The 23366-nt window shown below is 41.1% G+C and overlaps 1 protein-coding gene across 3 annotated transcripts in view; it reads left to right on the plus strand.

The window, feature by feature from the left end:
- The window catches only part of LOC143829841 (uncharacterized), a 100363-nt gene that overhangs the window by 57680 nt on the left and 19317 nt on the right, over positions 1 to 23366 (plus strand). For all 3 annotated transcript variants that reach the window (XM_077321328.1, XM_077321327.1, XM_077321329.1), the window contains exons 2-8: positions 11710 to 12031; positions 15011 to 15084; positions 16362 to 16447; positions 17160 to 17199; positions 18136 to 18216; positions 21743 to 21850; positions 23122 to 23231. In XM_077321328.1, coding sequence (XP_077177443.1) covers positions 15019 to 15084; positions 16362 to 16447; positions 17160 to 17199; positions 18136 to 18216; positions 21743 to 21850; positions 23122 to 23231 — 491 coding nt within the window. In that variant the 5' untranslated portion in view covers positions 11710 to 12031; positions 15011 to 15018. The remainder of the gene's footprint in view (positions 1 to 11709; positions 12032 to 15010; positions 15085 to 16361; positions 16448 to 17159; positions 17200 to 18135; positions 18217 to 21742; positions 21851 to 23121; positions 23232 to 23366) is intronic.

Below are 23366 nucleotides of genomic sequence, written 5' to 3' on the forward strand. Positions count from 1 at the left end.
TCACTCTTCACCCACTGAGGGAAGACAGCAACAGAAGGGAACTGCAGAGTCTCTCTGGAGAGAGAATTCCAGAGTTTTGGTGTCATAACAGAAGGTTTTATTCTGGGCTGTATATGTGTTATTTGCTGTCATGTTTCTTCCATTTTTTGGTGAGACTATGAATTAATAACTTGTTAAATATTCTGTCAATAACTGCCTTCAGTTTTCCAACCACCTAATCTCAGAAATTACTGCATATTGAATGGATAGTGGATACTTCAAATATATAACTAGATGTACTGTTCCATTAAATGAAAGTGTTGACCAATGGGTGAAATATCCTAAAGATATCTTCTGCTTTATAGCCCAAATTAAAAATATGGTGGACTTTTAATGAGACTATAAGACATGTTAGTGTAATTTGGGTGCCTTGCAGAGTGTAGGTCACATACAATCAACAGGATGGGACATCTAGTAAACAAAGAAATAATGTTAGGTAAAGGTAAAGGTATCCCCTGTGCAAGCACCGAGTCATGTCTGACCCTTGGGATGACGCCCTCTAGCGTTTTCTTGGCAGACTCAATACGGGGTGGTTTGCCAGTGCCTTCCCCAGTCATTACCGTTTACCCCCCAGCAAGCTGGGTACTCATTTTACCGACCTCGGAAGGATGGAAGGTTGAGTCAACCTTGAGCCGGCTGCTGGGATTGAACTCCCAGCCTCATGGGCAAAGCTGTCAGACGGCTGCCTTACCACTCTGCGCCACAAGAGGCTCATTGAAATAATGTTAGGATTGCATAAATCTGAGAACAAACAGAAATCTGAAAATGAAGCTGAAAACAAAGCATAAGCTTTAATACAACTCATTAACCAATGCAGAAATTGTGTTGCAGGATCATACTTATATCAACAGGCAGTATGTCCCTACTGAAGCATCTTTCTGTAATATTTTGTTACAGCAGAGACCTAATTACCAATACAAAATGTTCTCCAGAATAATTCAGTTTTTCATAGTTTGCAAAAAGCCAAGAGAGTGGGAGCCTTCTCAAGGTGGGAGCCACAACAGTTGCAGAGAAATCACTTTTTTTGGCATTATCTCTGCCACTTCATAGGTCATAGTGGGCTCTATAGCTTGCTTTGTTGGATGCAGTGTGAATTTTGCACCAGCATCTTTCTAAATGTCTTCTGGTCCTCTTTATTAAACTTCACAGTAAACTATGGGACTGGCTACTGCCCAAGGGTGGGAGTGATCAACAAGGTACAATAGCTTCAAGGAGCTTCACTTTCCAGTTATACTGCATCCTCAGCAGAGCATTTTGAACCCTAAATTCTTCCAAAGCATTTTGGAATCCAGAAAGATCCATGAACCTCCAAGGATAGACCCATTTTAACTGTCCCTCCCTGCAAGGTGATTGCACCATATCCACCCTTGTCTTGAATAGATAGTGCTTAGGTCTTGGGTCAGGCCAAATCTCCAACCCCGAAACTAGACCTTGCCTCTTGCAAAAGATTACGTCCAAGGTGTGACCTCTTTCACGTGTTGGAGCCATCATGATTTCTGTGAGGCCCAGGGCAGCCAAAGAAGCTGCTAAGTCTCAAGCCAGCCCTGAGAAGGAACACTTAGCATGAATTCTGAAGTCATCCATAGCAATCACCCTCTTTGTCTCCAGCACAATAACCAAGAGGACTTCTGCCAGTGCAGAGAAGGTGGCCACTGGGGAACTAGGCAGTTGGTAAACACATGGAGCAGTTATTCTTTCCTTGGTTCCCAACATAAGGAGCATACAATCAATGCAAGTTATAGTTTGTATTGAGAGCCTGGAGGAGTTTGTTGTGAAGAGCATAAGAACAAATGAGCTGAATTAGACTAGTGGTTCATCTGACCCAACACTTCCGCAGGGCCGCAGAGGTGCTGCCTCCCACCTCTGGCACTCCTACTGGCTCTGAATACAGAAGTTCCCATTCATCCACTGTGACTAGTATCAGTGAAGGAACCAGTTTCTATGATCATTTCTCTAAATTTTAATATAACTCTCCAAATTCCTTAGCCTTTCCTAATAGGGAAGGGCTTTCAATCTTTTGATCACTTTGATTGCTCTTGTCAGAACTTTTTCCAGGTCTGTACTATCATTCTTGAGACAGAATGACCAGAGCTGTGCATAGTATTCCGAATTTGGCCACATCCTAAATCTGTACAACACAATACAATCTACATTGTTTTAAATTCCTAAACCTATCCAGTGTTAATGGGGTTGACACATTATCTGTCAGTAGAAATCTGTTAAGTGAGAGAAACTACTGTACACTACTTTGGAGACTAGTCTGATATGCATTTTCTGATTTGCCTTTTTAAGTGGAGAACAGTCTGAATGCACCCATTGATGTTCACATTCCAGATTAGTGTATGAGGTCCAATACAAGCTGTGATTGTTCCTTGCCTTCAGAATCTCTCATGCTGGTGAGGTAAAAGTCGTCTTATTCCAGTGCTTTGCTTCAACGTGTGTAGTATACAATGACTCATCCACTGGAACAGTTAAGAGGAAATGTGTTCATTATCCCTCAAATATTTCTTGTCTCCTCCCACCCTTTCCATAGAAACTTTCATAGTATCTCCATGAATAGTGCTGTTTTCTCTGAATAAGTAGTCCTTGTTTTATGAAGTTGAATCTACTTCTGATCCCAGCAGCTTTGGTTTTCAGCCAGTTTTTATGAATATGAGTTAGTGATGTTAGCAGCACTCAGAACAGTGAAACAAAAAATTGCCTTCTGGTTTCCTCCGATGTTCCTGCTTCCTTCTTATAACATATTTGAGGCTTTTATCCATATTATAAATTGTTTAAACCTTTCTGACCAGTAAGTTGTGTCCCAATCACATTTTATCTTTAACGTAATGCTGTTGTAATTATAATCTTTCTTTATAAAATTCTGACCTCATGGAATGATGAAAGTATGCTTTCATAATAATAATAATAATAATAATAATGAAAGTATGCTTGTTATTCACTCATGTAGCCTCCCAAGTAGTTTCTCTTTCAGACTCACCCCCCTGCCTGCTTGCTGGCACGTTAGAAGATGTTTTGATGGAAGATTCAGCTCAGAAATGGAAGGCAGCTTGTACATCTGTCGAGTTTGTGTGTATGATAGAGTTGACAGATCCAGATCTGGACATGCAAAGCATCAAATTCCTGATTGAGGCATCAAGTCTAGCTAAGTCCCTTCATAAGGTGGTTGGAAAAAAATGTAGTCTTTCTTTAGTGCTTGAGCTAGGGTGAAGTAGAAATGACATTGCATGCTTTGGAGATACTTGGACAAAGGCCTATCAACCAAAAATGATGTTACTGGAAGAATAGCAGACCAACAACCTCATATAATACATATATTTTACCACAGCATAATTTTGACGTAGCATACAAGGTAACGGCTGATTTTTCAGTGCTTCCTGCTGTGAATAACAGTTCAAGGGCTTTCTTCAGCTAGTATTCCCCACGGTTTCTGTTCAGACAGTTTCCAAACCTAATTACTTCTCAGTCTTTTATTTAAATTCCTTTATTTAATAATTGATACTCAAGTGGTATAGTTGACATCTCTTCTACGAAGAGAGGAAAGGAAGGGGGAATCAATTTCCACTTTTCCCTTTTAATCAATGTAATTGCTAATATTTGCATTATTGGAGTTTGTGAACATAACTTAGAAATGTCAGAAACTTTTTTTGGTAGTAGATATCGAAACCCATCTGTAGGAATATATGATGTGGGCATGAGGTATGATCTGTACAAGAACTCCGTTTACGGATTTGGTTGGGGAACAATTAAGTTTTTAAGATTGGTGTGTAAAGCACTGTATCCTCACCATGAGCACGAAGTCTGTAGGTTGTTTCAATGTTTGTAAGATAGTTTGCTTTCCACTGGGGTCTGAAGAGCTCATGCTGTTGATTGCCATGTGAGAAACATAAAGATGAGATTCTCTGTCTCATAATTAACCATTGTGTATGTGAATGATTTTTCATGATTGGAAGAGAAACTGGGCCATCAAATATTACTTCTATGTTCAAATAGTAGGGAGTGAAGTTTGACTGTGTAAATATGAAAACTGCTTCCCTGGATTGAATCAAGAGTCCAGATCATCTAATATTTGTCGCCAATTAGAACCAGCTGGATTCCCCTGGGAAGGTAGCCTTTGTTTCACAACATCTGGCATTCAGAGTTAATAATGTTTTAATACTGCTTTTGAACTTGAAACTCCGACTGTTATAGCTAATAACCTTGCATAGACATATGAAACTGTCTGATCCCTTTTAAAGCCATATAAGCTAACAACCACTATTAACTTTTGTGGCAAGGAGATCAAATAGTATGCCTTTTTTCAGATGTGTTTCCCTTTGTGACAGTATGTGAATAATTCTGGTTCATCCATGAGCAGGCCAGCCAGTTAGAATTTTGAGTAATCCAAAGAAATGAACCAGAATAATTCACATACTGGCACATGATGTAAAAATATGATGTTTTATAAAGAGACAGTTTGAGACAAAGCATTTACTCCTGAACATGGGGAAGATCAGGACCCAGCCAACCTAAGGCCAATAATGACAGTTACATGTGACAGACCATCACTCAGAACCCTTCTGCTCCTGCCACCACATGCTTGGGATAATCTGTTCTGCCCCAGTGGTAAATGCGCTCATATTTTCTTACACTCTTTCTCCTTCAAGGCCATCACTTCCTCTCTTGTTTGATATTAGTGTTGGGCTTTTCTAGCATGCAGGAGTTCCAGGGTTCCTTATTAAGGCACTGGTGGATTTTACTGGCAGCCTGGATTATTTTTTTAGGTGGGTTTTACAAGGCTGTGAGCAGAGCCAAACAAATGCATGAAACGTTTGTGGAAAATAAAATCAGAGTCCAGTAGCACCTTTAAGACAAAAAGATTTATTCAAGGCGTGAGCTTTCGAGTGCAAGCAGTCTTCTTCAGACTATGAACTACCATAATGACAGTGGGAATACAAAGCAAAAATTAATTCTCTTGAATTAGTCACACACCCAAATACAGCCATATCATAATTCTTTGCCGAAAAAGCCAATCAGTCCCCTCAAATTTAGCTGTAGTTCACAAAAACATTGGAGAAATAAAACTGTCTATGTTAACATTGTATATGCCATCAAATGCCAACAATGCCCCTCTGTTCTCTACACCGGGCAAACAGGTCAAACCCTCTGCCAAAGAATTAATAGACACAGGTCTGACATCAAAAACCACAACATTGAAAAACCTGTAGGGGAACACGTCAACCTTCCAGGACATTCAATGAGGGACCTGAACGTAGCTCTTCAAGGAAACTTCAAGAATAGGCTAGAAAGGGAGATTGCAGAAATGCAAGTTATTACAACACTCAAAACTATGACATACCCTGGACTAGGGTTGGGCGCTTTGGCGCCTGAAGTGGCCGGTCTTTCCTGGCGCATCCAGTGCCGTGCTGGGGGGGGGAGGGGAGGCTCAGGCCTCAGCGCACCGGCAGACACATACAGGCAGGCATGGAGCTCCGTGCCTGCATGTGTGCGCCTGCCGGCATGCTGATATCCGCACCTCCCCCCCCCCCACGACACTTCAGACCAACACGACTATGCATTTGAATCTATTTTTGTTGAAAATGTTATTCAATTCTTTCATATTTTCATCAAGAAAACTGATTTACTTTCAATTTTAGTTACCTTTTCAATTTTTACCTGGGGATTTTTTTTAACTTTTTAATTCTTGTAGGGGATGTTGGGTTGTATTTAGTGATCTTTCATCAGAAGGCACTCGTGGCAGTCTATTGTTCTCTCTTCCCCTCCTTCACAAGTCTGTTCCAACCCTTTGGAAGTTTATTCCTATGGCTGTGACACTCACAACTACCGTGTAGGTAAGGAGGTTGCGGAAAGGAGTGCAAAAACTCCCTTTCTATCTCTGATTGAAGAGGGAAGGACTGCTTTTGTTTCCTTCTCCCTACTGATGGGAGGACGAGTTTTCTTCCCTTCTCCCTATGCATTGTTTTCTGTATCTCCACATGGGTCTTGCAACCTCAGAAATATACTTTCCGGGTGTAAAAAGAGCTAAGGGATCCTACTTGGTGCATTTGTAAGTTAACTTAGTGTTCCTCCTCTAATTCTGAAAAGCTTCATGGGGAATGTTTTCAGTTCATGTTTAAAATTCCAGCTCTGTTGAAAACAGATTTATACATTAGTCTGGCCTGAGGGATTCTCAGACAAAAATATTGTTATGTAATGTGCCTTTTTAGTATTTAAGTCTGCATCCATGAGACCTATTTAGAGGCTACAAAACGCTGAAGCGTTGCCGGCAAGAAGGAAGGGAAGTTGCCTCTTTACTAAGGGCATCAAGGCAAATTGTAAAAGTTCGAAGAATAATTGTATATTTATGATTCTGCACGCACACGCACACACCCCAAATCTTAAAATTAATTCTGAGGTAACCTGCTTGGCAAGAGCAAATACTCTTTTAACTCAGTTCATAGACTCAAACTTCATAACATATAGTAGCAAACACACAAATTAAACGGAACATGAGAACTGTGCAGTTTTGAGGTACACAGAAACCACAAAAGGCATTGTTCCATACTTGATCCCTGTTATGCATAACAAGTAGTGAGTTGACTTGAAAAATTTGTAAAGGGGCTTGAGAGATTATGGCTTGTATACTGTATTATAGCAAAGCAATGCTTTTAAAATAAAAACAGTTTTGCATCTCTTTAACTAGGGGCTGAAAATGGGGAGACTATGTGTCTTGAGCTCTCATCTGGCAGATAAATTCCAGGCTAAAAGAAAACAAATGGCATGTGCCTTAATTAAGCCATGGATGATTTAAAAATAGCAGTTGCTGAATTGTTTTAGGAGTCTTGCAAGAGAATGTTAACAGTAAAGATGAAGCATTGAAGTATCCATCCAGGCATCTCACAGAGTGTTTGCGGTGGGGAAAGAGAAAATGATTGTAACCCACTTTGAGACACCTTCATGCAGAGAAAAGTGGTATATAAGAATCAACTTCTTCAAAATACAAGAGATGACTTACATGGTCCCACAGGCTTTAGTGTATTCACAGGTAAACCGCCTCTCTTTTTCCTTAGCTCCTTCATTCCCCACTGCTTCTTTCTCATAACAATGCTCTCAGAAACCTTACTGTTACCAGTGGGAACCCAGGACTTGACTAGTTGAACGCGTGGATTGCTTATGCTGAGGCACTAGTCTTCTGTCTGCACTTTTTTCTTCAAGCTTAGTTTTATGCTGGTGATTATATTCAGAGTAGCTGCCTCCTTCACTGGACTGCGTATTTGTTTTCCGCCTGGTAGGAGTGCTGGTTTATACCAAAGCAGAAGTACTTGGAGCTGTCACTTTTTATTCAGTCAAAATATTTATAACCCCTTTTTTCTCCCAAGCCCCTTATATAAATTTAGAAACTAATATGTCACAGTTAAAAGGAAACAAGCCACAGCTTTATGGGCTGTTGAAACCCAGTGAAACAGCTGTCCTGTAGAGTTCTGTAGCCTGTGCAAGGTTGAGGCCTTCCTTGTGTCTTCCAGAAGCCCATACCACAGCACAGGTGTAGCCATGAGAAATCAAGAGCCCAAGCAGTGAACGTTCTTATTGACATTAATAACTTGGGTTATCTTACTGGTGACTTGAGCTGCCATTTGAGAAGTGGTTTCACAAGCTGTGAAGGGCTTTAACAGTTAAACACCACAGCTTGGAAGCAAATTGGCAGTTAGTGTAGTAATCTTAAATTTAGGGCAATGTGTTCAGAGTGCTGTCACCAGTGCAGCTGCTACATTCTGCACCAATTGTAGCTTCCATGCAGTTTCTTCAAGGGCTAGTGTTACATAGAGCACATTATAATAGTCAGGTTCAAGGATATCATTGCATGAATCAAAAAAGGGGATAGTCTTCATGCCATATGAAACTGGTAAAAGACACTTTTTGCCACCTGATTTACTAGCTCTTCCAGCAGAAGGGCTGGATTCAAAAGAACTCCCAAGCTCATAGCTGCAGAAGTTGTGCCAATATCTGTTCCACTTAATATTTTTGGTAAGGCCTAGGAGGAAGAGCTGGGCCTATTCTGCACACAATAGATAATGCACTTTCAATGCACTTTAGAAGTAGATTTTCCTGTTCTGCACAGGGAAATCCAGCTGCCAAAGCACATTGAAAGTGCATTATCTATTGTGTGCAGAATAGGCCCAGCTCTTCCTCCTAGGCCTTAGTTTCCAAGTTTCTGTCCTTTATTCAAAATTGTATCCTGGATTTCTGGTGTCAGATTACAAATTCTGCCCCTGAACACAGAATTATTCAGTAAAGTATAATTCAGTGTACATTTTTTCCTGTTCAATAGCCAGAAGTATTAAAACCATAAGCAGGTGGGAGGGAGTTTTAGACTGCTGCTGGGGGTAGAGTTGAATTTTAATGGGACTGTGTTATTTTATGGGTTTTAATTGTAAAGATGATTGTTACACGCCATGAGCCATTATGTGGGAGTGGCAGGATACAAATGGAATAATAATTAAAAATTGGGGGGGCGGGTGGCTAATGAAGTCCTTAGTTACATGGTAAGTAGAATGAAATGTATATTAATGAATCAGAATTGTTTGCACATTGTATGTATGTGTGTGTGTCATCCCTGTGGCTTTACATTTAATCAGCTTGGACAAATAAACTGAGTTCAGCCATTTACTGAAATTTTTAGTGGGTATAATTTTTTTCTCGGTATTTTCAAGTTGTTGTTGTTGTCGCTGTTGTTGTTGTTATTATTATTATTATTTAGATTAATTTCCCACCACTCCCCGTAGGCTCGTGGCGGGTCACAATAGTCTTATCCCCATTAAAATACCCATTAAAAGACTTTAAAAGTTCATGTCTATTGGCCCCTCCCAGTACCCAGATCCCAGTAATGCTAAAGTATTTTGATCTGAGATTTTTCAGAAATCCTAAATTTTGGGGAGTCCAGGAATCCCAAACTGAAAAACACAGAAGGGAAAAAAGTAGTGGCACAGCCTTTAAAAACAGTTGAGAGGTTGCTCACCCTCAGCCTTAGGGGCTGTTTTGAGGGGTTCCTTTAATCTGGACTGCTCAAAAGAGCCCACCCAGGAGCCAGTCCTGCAGGATTGACTAGGGCTCTGCTGAACAACCTGGTTTTTCTCTTAATTCCCAAATATATCTGGGATTTTGGAGGGGAGGGATTTCCACCTGGTTCTCCTGAAAAATCCTGAATATATTTGGGAAACCAAAATATACCACAAAATACCAATAAAGTGTTTTTCAGGTTATCGTTTCTATTTGGGTAAACCTGAATGCACTGCCTTAGATAAGATTGGTAACATTTTTGCAGATCACACCTTAAACAAATCTGTGACATATATCCCCTTGGTTTTAATATACCTGTCTTTCTCTGGACTGCACCAGATAGAAGTCTAGTGTTGAGACTAGTTTCTTTCTCTTGGATGTTTCTCATACAGCTCCTTCTTACCTTAGGAACAACTTTTCAGAAACTGTGTGTATGCTGCAAATACTTGTTTATGCTTTATATCAGTGGTTCCCAAACTTATCTGGCCTACTGCCCCCTTCCCAGAAAAAATATTACTCAGTGCCCCCTGGAAATTAATTTTTTTTTAATTTTAATAGCAATTAATACCGGCTGGTGATACTGGCGCGCGCAGCTTGGTATCCAATTACCGAGTAGCCGCGCCGAATGGCATCGGCGTCACACCATCGGCGCTAGCTAGAGACGGCGATCAGCGATTCTCAAATACGTTATTCCCTACAAATAATGGACCTATTCCAAGTATACGACTGACCTATTTATTGCTGCAGCTGGTGGGGACCGGAGAACCGGTCCTTTTCTCTACAAATACTTTACCTGGAGAATCGATAGTTTTCAGGCCTAGTAAAAAGGCTTAAGTAGGGATCAGAAAACTGTTATAAATAAATAAATTACCGATGAATAAGTAAGAAATTTTGGCTTTAGACTAAAATCATAATACAAATAAAGGATGACGTTTTATATTTATTGATATGTTTACGAGTTTGAAAAAAAATGATTCAAAAATTCAGAGCGAGACAGTCTCACTCTTCGGCAGAGAGAATCAAAAGTGCGGAGCGATACTGTCTCGTTCTTCGGAGCGAAAAGGTTTGTAAAGCGCATATAATTATTACAAAATAAATAAATAATACACCAATTATAGTCGCACTATTTGTTAGTTAACTTTAACTTGTACAATATCACAACAATCTAACTTAGAGTTATATTACGCTGTAATTTTACCGTAATAATTATGGGAAATCTCCTGATTCATAGCGTGCTCCAAAATCTGCTGGTAGTACTGCTGCTGCCGTTCCAGACTTTGGCCTTGCAATTGACCAATCGCACGAGTGGCAGTTGCCCGCAGCATTGCTCTTAGTACTCACGTGTTTTGGAACGGCAATTCAGTGGCACCGCATGAACAATAGCAGTGCGCGATTGCACATATCTCAATGCAAGTGAGGGAGTATGCTGAAACCGAGCTAACGTCCAGTACGTTGTTCAAAGAAAAATTAAGCGTTATGAGTGGAATACATAAATAAATTTTTCTAAATCTTCTCTTCTTTCTTTTATGCTTTCACCGCCCCCTTACAGTTATTCATCGCCCCCAAATACACCTGTGGTCCATCACCTGGATCGCTACAGCTCCCACCAGGGGGCGGTAGCGCCCACTTTGGGAATCACTGCTTTATATGATCGGTGTCCTTAAGACTGTCATTTGAAATGGTTCATTTAATGTTTGAAATATGCGAAATCATTTTTGCATAAGATGATGATAAGATGATGGCTTTGGTATTTGTAAAGGTGACACTAAACTTTCAGTTGTGTGTCCCTTAAGTTTGGATCAGGCTGAGAACTAATTCCAGATGTGATGTTTTTCAAGATATGTGTTGTTGCATGCAATCAGAATGTGGGCTGGAGAACACGGGTCTTTATATCCTACAGAGAGATCTCCTGAGTGTCTGCATCAACACAGAAATCAAGGCACATATTTTAGGGTGAATTCAGGACATTTTTGAAAGGATTTTGATGATCACATGCAGCTTAGAAAGCTGTGGTAAGCATGCTGGCACTATGATTTGTCTTTCCTCTGGTTCCCAGAAGGCCATACTATAGCAAGGATTAGTCAAGCCATAACTGGAATGAGGAAAAAAGACTTAACTATTCACATCAACTTTTCCAAATTCAGTGCTTATAATAAGCTTGTAAATATTCCAGTATAGCAAATAAGAAAACAATTTTTAATCAGCTAGACAGAGTTCTATGTAAATGTTCTCTTGAAAATTGTATGTTATAGATTGTTATAATGTTCCATGAAAATTAATGTAGTGTTTCGTGTAAACCATACAGAGTCATAAAGAATGGGTGGTATACAAATCCAAGTAAATAAATAAATAAAGTGGAAGACATTTGCCTCTGTTTTTCAGGTTATTTCATCAAATAAGCACCATAAATAGACCAGTAAAATGTATGATGGGGGAGAGGCCATCAGCTTTGTAGTTATTGGCATAGTTGATGAGAACACAGTAGTATAGAAAACTGCCATTTAGAGAGTATTTTACTCTTCCAGTATTATGTTTTTAAGACAAAGTAATGTTAGTTTGAAGAAAACCGCAATAATATTGGGAAATGTACATATTTCTAGGGGCTAAAAAGTCATTGCTGGATTTTTTTTTCAGGCAACCCAGTGGACAAAGGAAGAGTTCTGCATAAAATCAGCTAGCAACACAGTTTCTCTTTTGACTTCACCCAATGACCAACACTTGGGAAGAAAAACAACAGAAAATGAAAATTGGCTTACTATGATTATGGCATGCATTGGTAAAGCTGGAAATGACCAGCCTAAGGACTGCCTGAAAGCCTGCTGAAGAGCCATGGTGGTGGTGGCTGCAGCAGCTGCTGTGCATTTGAAATGTCTTCTGTTGGGTAGCCTCAAAGGGGGAGAGGCTACTGTAGCCTCTGGCTCTGCTAGCGAAGTGTGAGAAATAATACCCACCTCAGGTAAGGCCTGCTATGTTCTGTCTTGTGTTAGTCATGTTTTGCTTTCTAGGGAAAGTTTTTCTGCATGTAATTCTTTTGACTCCAACAGACTAATGCTGGGAGGAAAACTGGGATGAACATTCTTGTCATCATACCCTGTGAGATTCCAATTTTATGTAGTTACTTGATATCATTTGGAGGAGAAGGGAGGTGGTTTAGATTCTGTCCCTGGATAGCCAGTTGTACTGGATCTACCCCAGATCCAAAGACTCTTTACTACATCTAGGCCTTCCTCAGTGTATGTACAACCTCATGACAAAGAGGTTTAAGTTTTACTCTGATCTCCAGCTGCTCAATCAATTTTGGACAAACTATACATTGTGTAACCAAGTTATAACTCAGTCATCCAAAGGTTGTGTTTGTTTTTTCTTGATACTAACCGAAACAGCTGCTTAACCATTTCCCCTATGCCATTTCTCCAATAGACCCCCCCCCCAAGCTACTGTTGGCTAAAGTAGAAGAGAAGATCCCTATGTTATACCTGTCCTTTTGTCTTTCTCTGCTCATGGGTGGGAAGGGGAGATAGTTAATGTCTGCCCTAATCCAGATTTCTCTTTCATGCCAGTTACTTGCTCACAAACAGGCAACTGTATTCTAATGCTGAAGAAAAATTGAGAGTTTTACTTGCTTGTTTGCTTTATTTATTTTTCTATTTATACCCCGCCACTCCCGCCATGCCGGCTCGGGGCAGCTTCCAACATTAGTAGATTAAAATGCATACAGTGTTATAATTTAAAATGTCACCATAAAACATTCATGCCAGCTGTGCATGCAAAACGCTTCAGCGCATCTCGGTTTTCAGAGGGGGAGTCCATATAGGGGGAGCCCAGGTGGTGTTAACCAAATCCATCCTGATGTTCACTGGTCCCAACCCAATGCCTGGCAGAAGAACACTGTCTTACTAGCCATAACGTGTGAGAAAGAGCTGCACCCTGTGGTACTCCATAAGAGAGTTGGCAAGGGTCCAAATAATTCTCTCCTATAGCAATCCTTTATACACGACCCTGGAGGAAGGAGATCAGCCACTGGAGGGCTGTCCCTTGTATATCAGCATCGGATTGGTGGGGAGTGAGAATGTATAGTTAGTCGATCCCTCACTCTGGGTTTTTTTATATCTTTCTGTTGTGCTATTCTATTCTTTTATGCTGAGGAATTCAGGAAATCCCAGTCTTCAAGCAACTTTGCGTTCTCACTTTAGGAGAGGAGGACAGGGCAACTGGTTGGCTGGCTGCTGTGTGAGCAGTGTGCTGGATTGAATGGACCATTGGTCTGAACCAGCAGGGCTCTCCTTATATTTTATGATATTCAGATATTCTTGTACTCCCTTTACCATGATTCCTGGAGGCAAGCTGTTTTTTCAGTCTCTAATGGAGGAGTGTTCACCTCTTTCAAATAAAGCAACAACTGAATCAAGATCTCACATGGATGGTGGAATGATATCTGCATAACTTCCAGATTGGGACCACCCTGCAGATCTTGATACTGTATACTTGGGGGGATTCACTACTATCTAGGCCATGTGCAGAGATTTGGAAACAATAGTTAACTTCGAAAAGTATCAGTTTTTTTCAAAGTTACCCACCTGTCTCTGATTCACTTTCAGAGCAGAATCCAAGACTATTTCTTCAGAATGGACAGCACTGCAGTGAAAGCTTCCTTGAACAGTCAGGGAAGCACTAAGTCTAATGCTCTTTTGGCCTAAACAGACTTGGTTCCCATCACTGCTATCTATGTCCTGCAGCAGGTGCATCCTACTTCTCCTAGACTGTTGTGTAACTCAGGTATGGCAGGTATGGCGTGTACCCGGGATGCCACTTAAATATGCTCCAGGTGGCACAGGATAGTGAAGGCAGTAGATAATCTGTAAAAGGTGAAAGGGCAGAGGGATTAGCCAATCCTCTGAGGCTTTATAGAATCCTGGCAGAGGGGGAAATGTTCCCTGATAATGAGATGCCTCAGCAGCATGCACATTTTTTACCAAGAAGGTGCAGGTCTGAGTGTTCTGTGCTATCTTTTTACATTGTAGACTGAGACTGCATGTGGATTTTGACCACATTTTTAAAAGCTGACTGTTGACAGAGAAAATGCTCACATAAAAATTGGAAGCAGTAGCAGCTATTAGCTAGCAGCTTGTTGCATGGAGTGGGTGAAATGGGCTGTCTTAAGGGGTTCCCCAAGGAGCTGATAATACTGAAAAGGTTCTCACTGCCACACATACCTTCAAAAGGCAGGGGCACTTGTGGTAGAACTTCCCCTAATGATCTTGGGGTGTGCAGGGACTAGTCATTCCTTCAAGTGCTCTAAGTGAAGTGTTTACATTCAAAGCAAGCACTTTGAACTATTCCCGAAACCTCACTGAAGGCCAATGTAAACTTTTGAGAGCATATACTGCATGTTCTTTCTGGATAAGACCAGTATATAGCATGGCTGCTGCATTCCAGAGTGTATGAAATTTCCAGATAGTCTCCAGTGGCTGCCTGACATACAACATGTGAAATAGTCTGGTCTTGGAGTTGACAAACTGATAAGGGCCTTGCTTTCCAGGAGGGAATATTTATCAGAACAAGTTCTCCTGTATGTAGGTTTGCTCCTCAAAACTAGATCTTGAAATAATTCCACTGAGAAGAAAACCAGATGCTGAGTTGAAAAATTGGTTGAACTGAACTGAGGTATGTGTCTAATTTCTTCATTCTGCAGAAAAGATGGGCATATTCAAATACATTATTCATACTCAAATAATGTTTATATTGTTTGACAAGAACTGCATATACATGTCCTTTAGATTTCACAGCTTCCACCTAATTTTAATTCTAGGATAAGGTTTGGATTTTTAAAATTGTTAACAAGGCTTTTTTCCATTAGCACTTTCCAAAAATATTCCCTGTGCTTCACATAGCATCATCTTGTTAGCTCATTGTTGGTTTTTAATTTCACTTACAGTTTCTGACATGAAGAAAGATATAGATGCCTTAATAGCAGAAGAAAGGGCAGAAATCATTGGCAAGTACGAGAAGGTAAGGTTCCTGTTCTGGTAAATTAATGTACAGCCTGTCACGAGGCTTTCTGTTAACATTCTACAGAAAGCTGGGACCTCTTTTAGTTGGCTGTTCAGATAATACCCCTGCCAGGCAAGGTCAGCTTTTCACCACGTGGCAGCCCTGGTGAACATTGTCTGAAACTGCAGCCCCAGAGCAAGTAGCAGGCTTAGTCTGAGTGCTGATTTGCCCCACAGGTTGGCTCCCATGGCATGGTCGGTCTCTGGGTAGCTATAAGCTGCTGCCAGGAATGTTTATTGGAGCAGTTGCCAGATGGAGGCAACAAAAGGTTCTGGTTTCGCTCCTTCTCTGACCACAACTTGTCAGACTGGTTCCAAACAGACTGTTTGTTTATTCCACCATTATGTTGGTTGTATCTGGTGGTGGCCTGCAGGGTCTGCAGATCTGCTGGAGAGGCATCCATATCCGAGCCAAAGTCAGGGAACTCTGAAAGTCCTTCTCAGGTTCACTGGGCAAAAATTGGTACTAGAGTATTTTCAGGTCACTGTTTTATATATTTTTTATTTTTTATTATTAAATTTATATCCCACCTTCCTCCCTGGACACAAGGTGGGTTTAAATGGCATTTAGGAGACTGTTAATATATAGGTTTAATAGTGCTGGTTCAAAAACTGAGGGGTGGGGGGAATGAGATTTCATGCCCAACCTTCTGCTTTTTAAAAGAGAAAAGTGTGGTACCTAGATGCCAGAAAGTAGTCATCTCTTGCCGGTCCTCAGACACTTTCAGGGTTGAAAGCATAGTGGTAGGGAAGTTATTGGTACTGAGAATTTCATTAGGCCTGCCTGTCTTTGATACTTGTTTAATTTTACCTGGAATATATCATATCTTTAGATGGTTCTGAGAATAGTATTTTCCCCATCCAGTTTGATACTGAGGCACATTGATGATGCAACAGCTGAAGAGAAGAACAGTCTCTGAAGGCGAGTTCAGTGCAGGATTTATAGAATGAGAAAGCCGTATACCACTGCAAAAGGATTGTGCAAAGTGCATGCCCATAAACATGTAGCAAAATGGGTGCCACTCCATAGAAATGCATACTGATAGCTGACACCTGCCCTTCATCATGTTACCTATCTTGTCTTTATCATAGCACAGTAACAATTTAAGGCTGGGTGTTGCCGTTTTAATCTTTTGCATTATTGCTCAAAGCTAACACACATCAATATGACAAAATCTTTATTTTGTTAGGCTCCACCATAGCATGCTTATTGTGTCCCTTCCCTTTTTTTTACAGGGAAGACAGGAAGGGGCTCAGATTGACCCATGGGAAGATGCTGACTTCACTCTGTACAAAGTCACAGACAGATTTGGGTTTTTGCAGTAAGTTTATCTTCTCCTGTTCATTTGCTCTTTTCCTGAAACAGTGTTAAGGCTTACAGTTGTATCCCTTTCTTTGATTTATGGTTTTGATCAAACTCCATGTGTTGTACCATCTTCTCAGGCCAACTTCAGACAAAAGAATGAAGAGAGCTTTCTGTTGCTCATGCAAATTCCCTGTATGCTATGCTAGATGAGGCACGGCAATACTATGTGTTCAGAAATTGAACATGTCTTCTGTGGGTAAATAAATAAAAGTTAACATGCAGTATGATTGGAGTTCCTTTAAACTATGAAGCTTCATTGAAGCACCATTTCAAACCATTAGAGCTCTGGTGTATACATTTTGGGAATATCTCGGGGCGGGGGGGTGTTGTGTTTTGAGATATGCGTTGTGGTAATCGCAAGGTAATTTATGCAGCAATTCTTTTTCTGCATAATGCATCTGTCTATGAACAGGGGCCTGCAGGAGATTCACTCCTGAAGCTATTTCTGAATAAACTGGGGATCAGGCAATAATTCTAAAGTTTTAATATATGTGAAATAAATAAATCTCATTGAATAAGGAAACTCCTTGACAAAGCAGGCCAACAAGACTGTTGGTGTTTGCATGGCTTTTGGAGAAGGACTTCTGTCTTTTCTGTAGTGTACATTTTCTTTCTGTGCTCTTGGATGGCCCATGGTTTGATTGGCATTTTACCAATTTTTCTCCCAGTGAACATGAACTACCACTCCGCAGTGCTCTGGAGGAAAAGGTAAGAGCTGGACACTTATTTTCTGTGGGGGCAAATGATGAAAAGGGATTGCAACCTTTAATGGATAAAAACATATTGCTTGCACATGCATGCTTAGCTTAGTTGCTGAGATAGTGGAGCATTCTTAGAAGCTTTGAAAAGATTGTTCGTCTGTATCCTACAATGTGATGTGAAGGTTACAAAACTTGTGCCTGTCTTAAGAGGGTTGCACCGTTTGGTAAGTCCTCAAGCTTTTACTGGGACAGTTGTCAGAATGGAAAGTGGGCCTTCTGAGTAAGTTGGGGGTGGGGGGAAATGAGCTGCAAGGACAGACGGTGCTGCACACACTTTTTAGTTGAAACCACTTATATATATTTTAAATAAAAGTGAACAGTTGGTAGGTCTGCATACCTAGCTGATGAAGGGAGGCTGAACACTGTGACTTGGATCCAGCAAGGTACTTTTGTCAGAGGCACAGAACATTCCTTGCGTCCTACCCCTTCAGCCCACTGTTCTCTCCAGAATTCGCTCTGGGGAACAGGGATTTTTAGGAACAATATGACGAACAAATTGAGGCATGCAGCAAGAAATGGTTAGAAATGACCCTACCCCTTCTGTTCACCAAAAATATAGTCTGTATATTGAAAACCCTGTCATGTGGTCCAAAGACTGTCATTATTAAATCATAATAATCATGTCTGTGGACCTTCTGCTGATACATGGCAGGCTGCTTCAGTTTAAGGCTCAAAGACCAGCACTTGCCATGCTCTGTAATTTACGCATAGCTTTATGGTATTGCCTAGTAGGTGATCAGATCACCTAGCTGTATTCACTATGTTTTAATATTTTATAACCCATTGATTTCCTTGCTTGGTTGACTAGGGTACTAACCTCTTCCTCACTTTGCTATGCATAAATTGGTGAAAAAAATCTCTGCAATTTTAACATCTTTTCCAGCAAAAAATTCAGGAGATTGAACGAGTGGACAAATGGCTGAAGATGTTAAGAAGATGGGGGAAATATAGAAACAGTGAGAAGGTGAGGTTCTAGTTCACTTTGTTTTTTGTCTTTATTATGGTACTATGAGCCTCTTGTGGCGCAGAGTGGAAAAGCAGCAGACATGCAGTCTGAAAGCTCTGCCCATGAGGCTGGGAGTTCAATCCCAGCAGCTGGCTCAAGGTCGACTCAGCCTTCCATCCTTCCGAGGTCGGTAAAATGAGTACCCAGCTTGCTGGGGGTAAACGGTAATGACTGGGGAAGGCACTGGCAAACCACCCCGTATTGAGTCTGCCATGAGAACGCTAGAGGGCGTCACCCCAAGGGTCAGACATGACCCGGTGCCTACACAGGGGATACCTTTACCTATGTTTCTAGTTTCAAAGCCCGTTCCTAAGAACGGGCCCTTAAAGAGTCCCCTCCCCTGTCCCATGGCCAGGCAGCTTAAGGTGGCTTTGGGCCACAGCTCGCAGCCAAATCAAGTGGGGCGGGCGGAGGCTGGGCAGCTCGATAGCAGGGCCAAGATAGAGCTCCTTAGTAGGCAGTTAGCAAGTGGGGAGGCCCTCATGAGTAGGCCCTCCACCACGACCCTCACTTGCTGCTCAGGGCCCTCACTTGCTGCTGACTCCAGGCACGGAGGCGTCTGAGAGCAAAGAGGCTAGAGTCCAGGGCTGGAGGGCGGGAGCCGCAGGAGCTGGGCCAATGAGGGCAAAGCTGGCTGCACCCTGATTGGCCCTATTCCAGCTTGGACAGCTGGACACGTCCCACCCCCTAGGCTGTTTCAGAAATATATAGAGGAACAACAATGCATAAGGATAAATGGAGTGTGCTTAAGAAGACTTATGTATCCATTATTTTTAGCTGTTGTCTGGAAATCAGTGAATAGGCTGTTAGGATAATAATTTTACAAACTGCATGTCTGTTCTGACCAGTCTCAATCACGTGTGTGTGAATGGATTTTCCAGAAGGTCTCATTGAAAGTAGGTACATGAATCATAGAATAATAGAGTTGGAAGGGACATCATGGGTCATCTAGTCCAACCCCCTGCACTATGCAGGACACTCACATCCCTATCGCTCATCCACTATAACCTGCCACCCCCTTAAGCCTTCACAGATTCAGCCTCTCTGCCAGATGGCTATCCAGCCTCTGTTTAAAAAATTCCAAAGATGGAGAACCCACCACCTCCCGGGGAAGCGTGTTCCATTGAGAAACCACTCTAACTGTCAGGAATTTCTTCTGGATGTTTAGACGGAATTTCTTTTGAATTAATTTAATCCCATTGGTTCTGGTCCGTCCCTCCGGTGCAAGAGAGAACAACTCTGATCCATCCTTGATATGGCAGCCTTTTAAATACTTGATGGTTATCAAATCCCCTCTCAGTCGTCTCCTCTCCAGGCTAAACAGACCAAGCTCCCCCAACCTTTCTTCATATGTCTTGGTCTCCAAACCTCTCACCATCTTTGTTGCCTTCCTCTGGACATGCTCTAGTTTGTCTACATCCTTTTTCAACTGGGGTGCCCAAAACTGAACATAGTACTCCAAGTAAGGCAGAACAATCACCTCCTGTGATTGGACACGATACTCCATTTGATACAGCCCAAAATCCTATTCGCCTTTTTAGCCACCGAGTCACACTGTTGACTCTTGTTCAGTCTGTGGTCTAAGATTGCAAGAATGCTTGCCCCTCAGCTGATAGGTCTTATTTGATGCCTTACAGACACAAGCATTTTTCTACAGTTACTAAATGCCAAAAAATTGTCAATAAAAAGATTGGTGATTGCTTGATATAGACATTCATGGTTATACATGAAGAATAATAATTTTCCAGTAGTAACTAGGATAGAGATGTAGTTTATTTTTTATTAATTCTTTGTTTGATTCAGAAAGCTGGGAAATGGAGGACCAAGGATATCAGATCACTTTTTGCTTAACTTGTTACTCTTATAGTTGAGCTGCCACCAATGAGAGAATTCTCCCTCCCTTCCTTATGGTATAATCCAGGCTGTCTCATGCACCAGAGGTTCAGGAGATCTGTTCTTGAGAGTGAATGGGTTACTTTTAGGGTTTCTGTTTCCTCCCCTCCCCGTTTCTCTGTTTCATCAGCCCTCCGGTTCAGTTTCTAAGGGAGCTGGTCGGTGTAACCCAGTAGTCAGTACTTGTCTGCAAATTGTTACTAAAATAAATTTTTAAACCTATGAATAAATCCAAGAAAGTGCAGCAAATTTGAAAAGGTTTAGTAGGCAGGCTTCTGAAAAGAAATATGAAAAGTATCTTACTGACTAATCCTATATTTACAAAGAGCTTAGATACTCCTCCTGGAATGAGTCCAAGGTGAAATATCTTGGTGCAGCCAGTGTCTTGTCACAAGTCTAGACTACAGTCTTGACAATCAACTTTAATCCAGGCTGTTCTATAGATTTTCCCACAGCACAGGAGCTTCTTTTTTTAAAAAAAAAAGGGTAGGGATGATGGGATAATTAATAAAGACAATGTCATGACTTTCAGGTTCCATTCCAGGTTTAGGAAATCTGGAAAGCAAAGAAACTGGGAATAAGGGAAGCATATCAGCTGGTGCTTTCATATTTCACAAATTCAGCCCTGTGCTCTAAATCATCTCTTAACACAATCTTCTGACTGTGTTGTACAAATGGTTTGGAAGAGAAATCATAATAATGGCATATGAATAAATTTATTTACATTAATTGAATCCCCTTTTGCTTAGAATAGTGTTTCAACTTTTACTGTTTTGATCCTGGTCAGTTTTCGATGCAGATTGTAGAGTCACTGACCAGTCAGTGAAAAATAACATTAATTGTGTGCCTCAGCTTATACTCCCCCGCTCATTAGGGGCGTGCAGAAAAATCCAACAAACCCAGTATTTTTCAAATTCAGGTATATTATATTTCCCGATATTCTTGAATCCCAATTTTAGTATGGTATTTGAATTTGGAGAATCAATCCAGGGATATCTGGGACTCTGTAAAAGGCTCCCTTTTTTTGAGGCAGAGACATTAAATTTGCAGCATGGTGGTTGGTGCCTCTCCTCAAAAAACTCCCAAAGGTTGAAGAAGATTGGACCAGGAAGTCCAATTCCATGAGGCTCCAAAGAAGACACCCTTATTTAAAGGGAAGCCAGTCCCTTTGAAATGTAAATTACTTTTGCAAACCATGGCAGTATGAGCAAAGGCATTTAAAAGGACTGTGCCCTTTAAATGCACTTCAGCTGTGGCTATCCAGTATTCCTGAAAAATCCCAAATGTTTTCAGGATTTTTTGGTTCGACCATTTCAGGTAGCCAAACCGTAGCGACAAAAATCTGGCTGATTTAATACCGGAAAATACCGATCAGTTATTTTTTTGGCTCAGATTAGTTCATTGATTGCTGTTCTTCATGCCAGCTTGTATCTCCTGAATGAAACTGAAGAGTGAGATTTTAGCATGGGATAATGACCTTCAGAATGACTATATGGATGTATGGATTGCACAACTACTGTGGGGCGTGTTATACTTGAGAAATGCATGTGCCTCTTTCAACAGTTGTTAGTTTTCTTTAAACACTTTGTAGATGTTTCGAAGAGTTTATAAAGGAATTCCACTCCAAGTTAGAGGCCAAGTTTGGTCACTCTTGCTGGACATTGAAAAAATTAAAGCAGAGAATGAAGGAAAGTATGAGGTAAGGCATCTTTTATTGCATAGAACCCAGAAGTACTAACAATGCTGAACCAATGTCCAAATTAATGGCTGCTTTTCAGATATCAACACATTAAAGTACATGGAACATTTAAGGAGAGTTTCAGGCTGTAATAATTAAGGTTTATATGGTACATCGTTACAGTTTTTCACCTCCGTTGAACTTCTAGCTCTGGGAAGTATATAGCATGAAATGTGTTGTGCTCTGTTCTGAACAAGAAATCAAAGACAGCTAGGCCTTTTGGACTACCATGTGAAATGATTTGGCAGCAGTAGAGCTGAAATTAAGTATTTGCTTTCCCTGAATCTTTAATATATGAATCTCTGAAACCTGCTGAAAGAAAATTGACTGTGAAGACTACATAAGCCAGACATATAAGCATCTTTTTTTAAAGGTGCAGTTTATATGGGCATTAGATCATTCTGTTCTCGGCCTTTTTCCCTGCAGAGTACGTTGATTGCCCCTTCATGTAGCATCGGCCTCCGTGAGTGGCCTATCCTGTGAATTCTAATCTCCTATCTGCTTCCAGCTTGGTTTGTGCTTGGATAGCGAACGCCTGATCAGCAGCATTTCACAGCTCCTGTGGAGCTGTCGGCATGGAACTGTGACAATTTGTCAGTGCCACAGCCAGAAGAATTCCTTTTATTAACTAAGCACAGCAGAGATATGGGAAGATTGCCTCACATTTCCTGATTACTCAAAGACACCGTTTTTGTGTTTTCTTTAGAGTCCTTGCCAACTGTTAGTCTTGTCTCTGAGAATGAGTACATAAACAGTAACAATGGTACCTCTTTCCAGAGTGAAAGTATCATTGCAACAGCAAGCTTGGCTTCATAAATAAGAGTAAAATACACAAGAAAAGGAGCTGAAATATGTCAAAAAGTAAAATATTTGCACCTCTTTTAAAGTCAGCAATTTTCAGGTACTTGAAGGGATCTTCAAGAGCCAGTTTGGTGTAGTGGTTAGGAGTGTGGACTTCTAATCTGGCATTCCAGGTTCGATTCTGCGCTCCCCCACATGCAGCCCGCTGGGTGACCTTGGGCTAGTCACAGCACTGATTAAACTGTTCTGACCGGGCAGTGATATCAGTGCTCTCTCAGCCTCACCTACCTCACAGGGTGTCTGTTGTGGGGAGAGGAATGGGAAGGCGATTGTAAGCCGCTTTGAGCCTCCTTCGGGTAGGGAAAAGCGGCATATAAGAACCAACTCTTCTTCTTCTTCTTAACTGGTTTAATCCATCTGTCTTCATCCAGAAAATGAAAGAACAAGCCAAGAGCTTCTCATCAGAAATCAAGCAGATAGACCTAGATGTCAACCGCACCTTTCGAAATCACATCATGTTCCGGGATCGCTATGGAGTGAAGTGAGTCGGTGGTGCACAGACCTTATGAATCTGTGCTTTATATTTAAATGCGTTTCTCTGGTCTTTGTTCAGCTGTAGCAGGTGCTTGTTGAAATGCTTGTTGAAATCTTTCTGCTTCAGATTCTTATGATTCTA

Source organism: Paroedura picta, chromosome 2 (assembly GCF_049243985.1).
Source record: "Paroedura picta isolate Pp20150507F chromosome 2, Ppicta_v3.0, whole genome shotgun sequence".
Lineage (NCBI taxonomy): Eukaryota > Metazoa > Chordata > Lepidosauria > Squamata > Gekkonidae > Paroedura > Paroedura picta.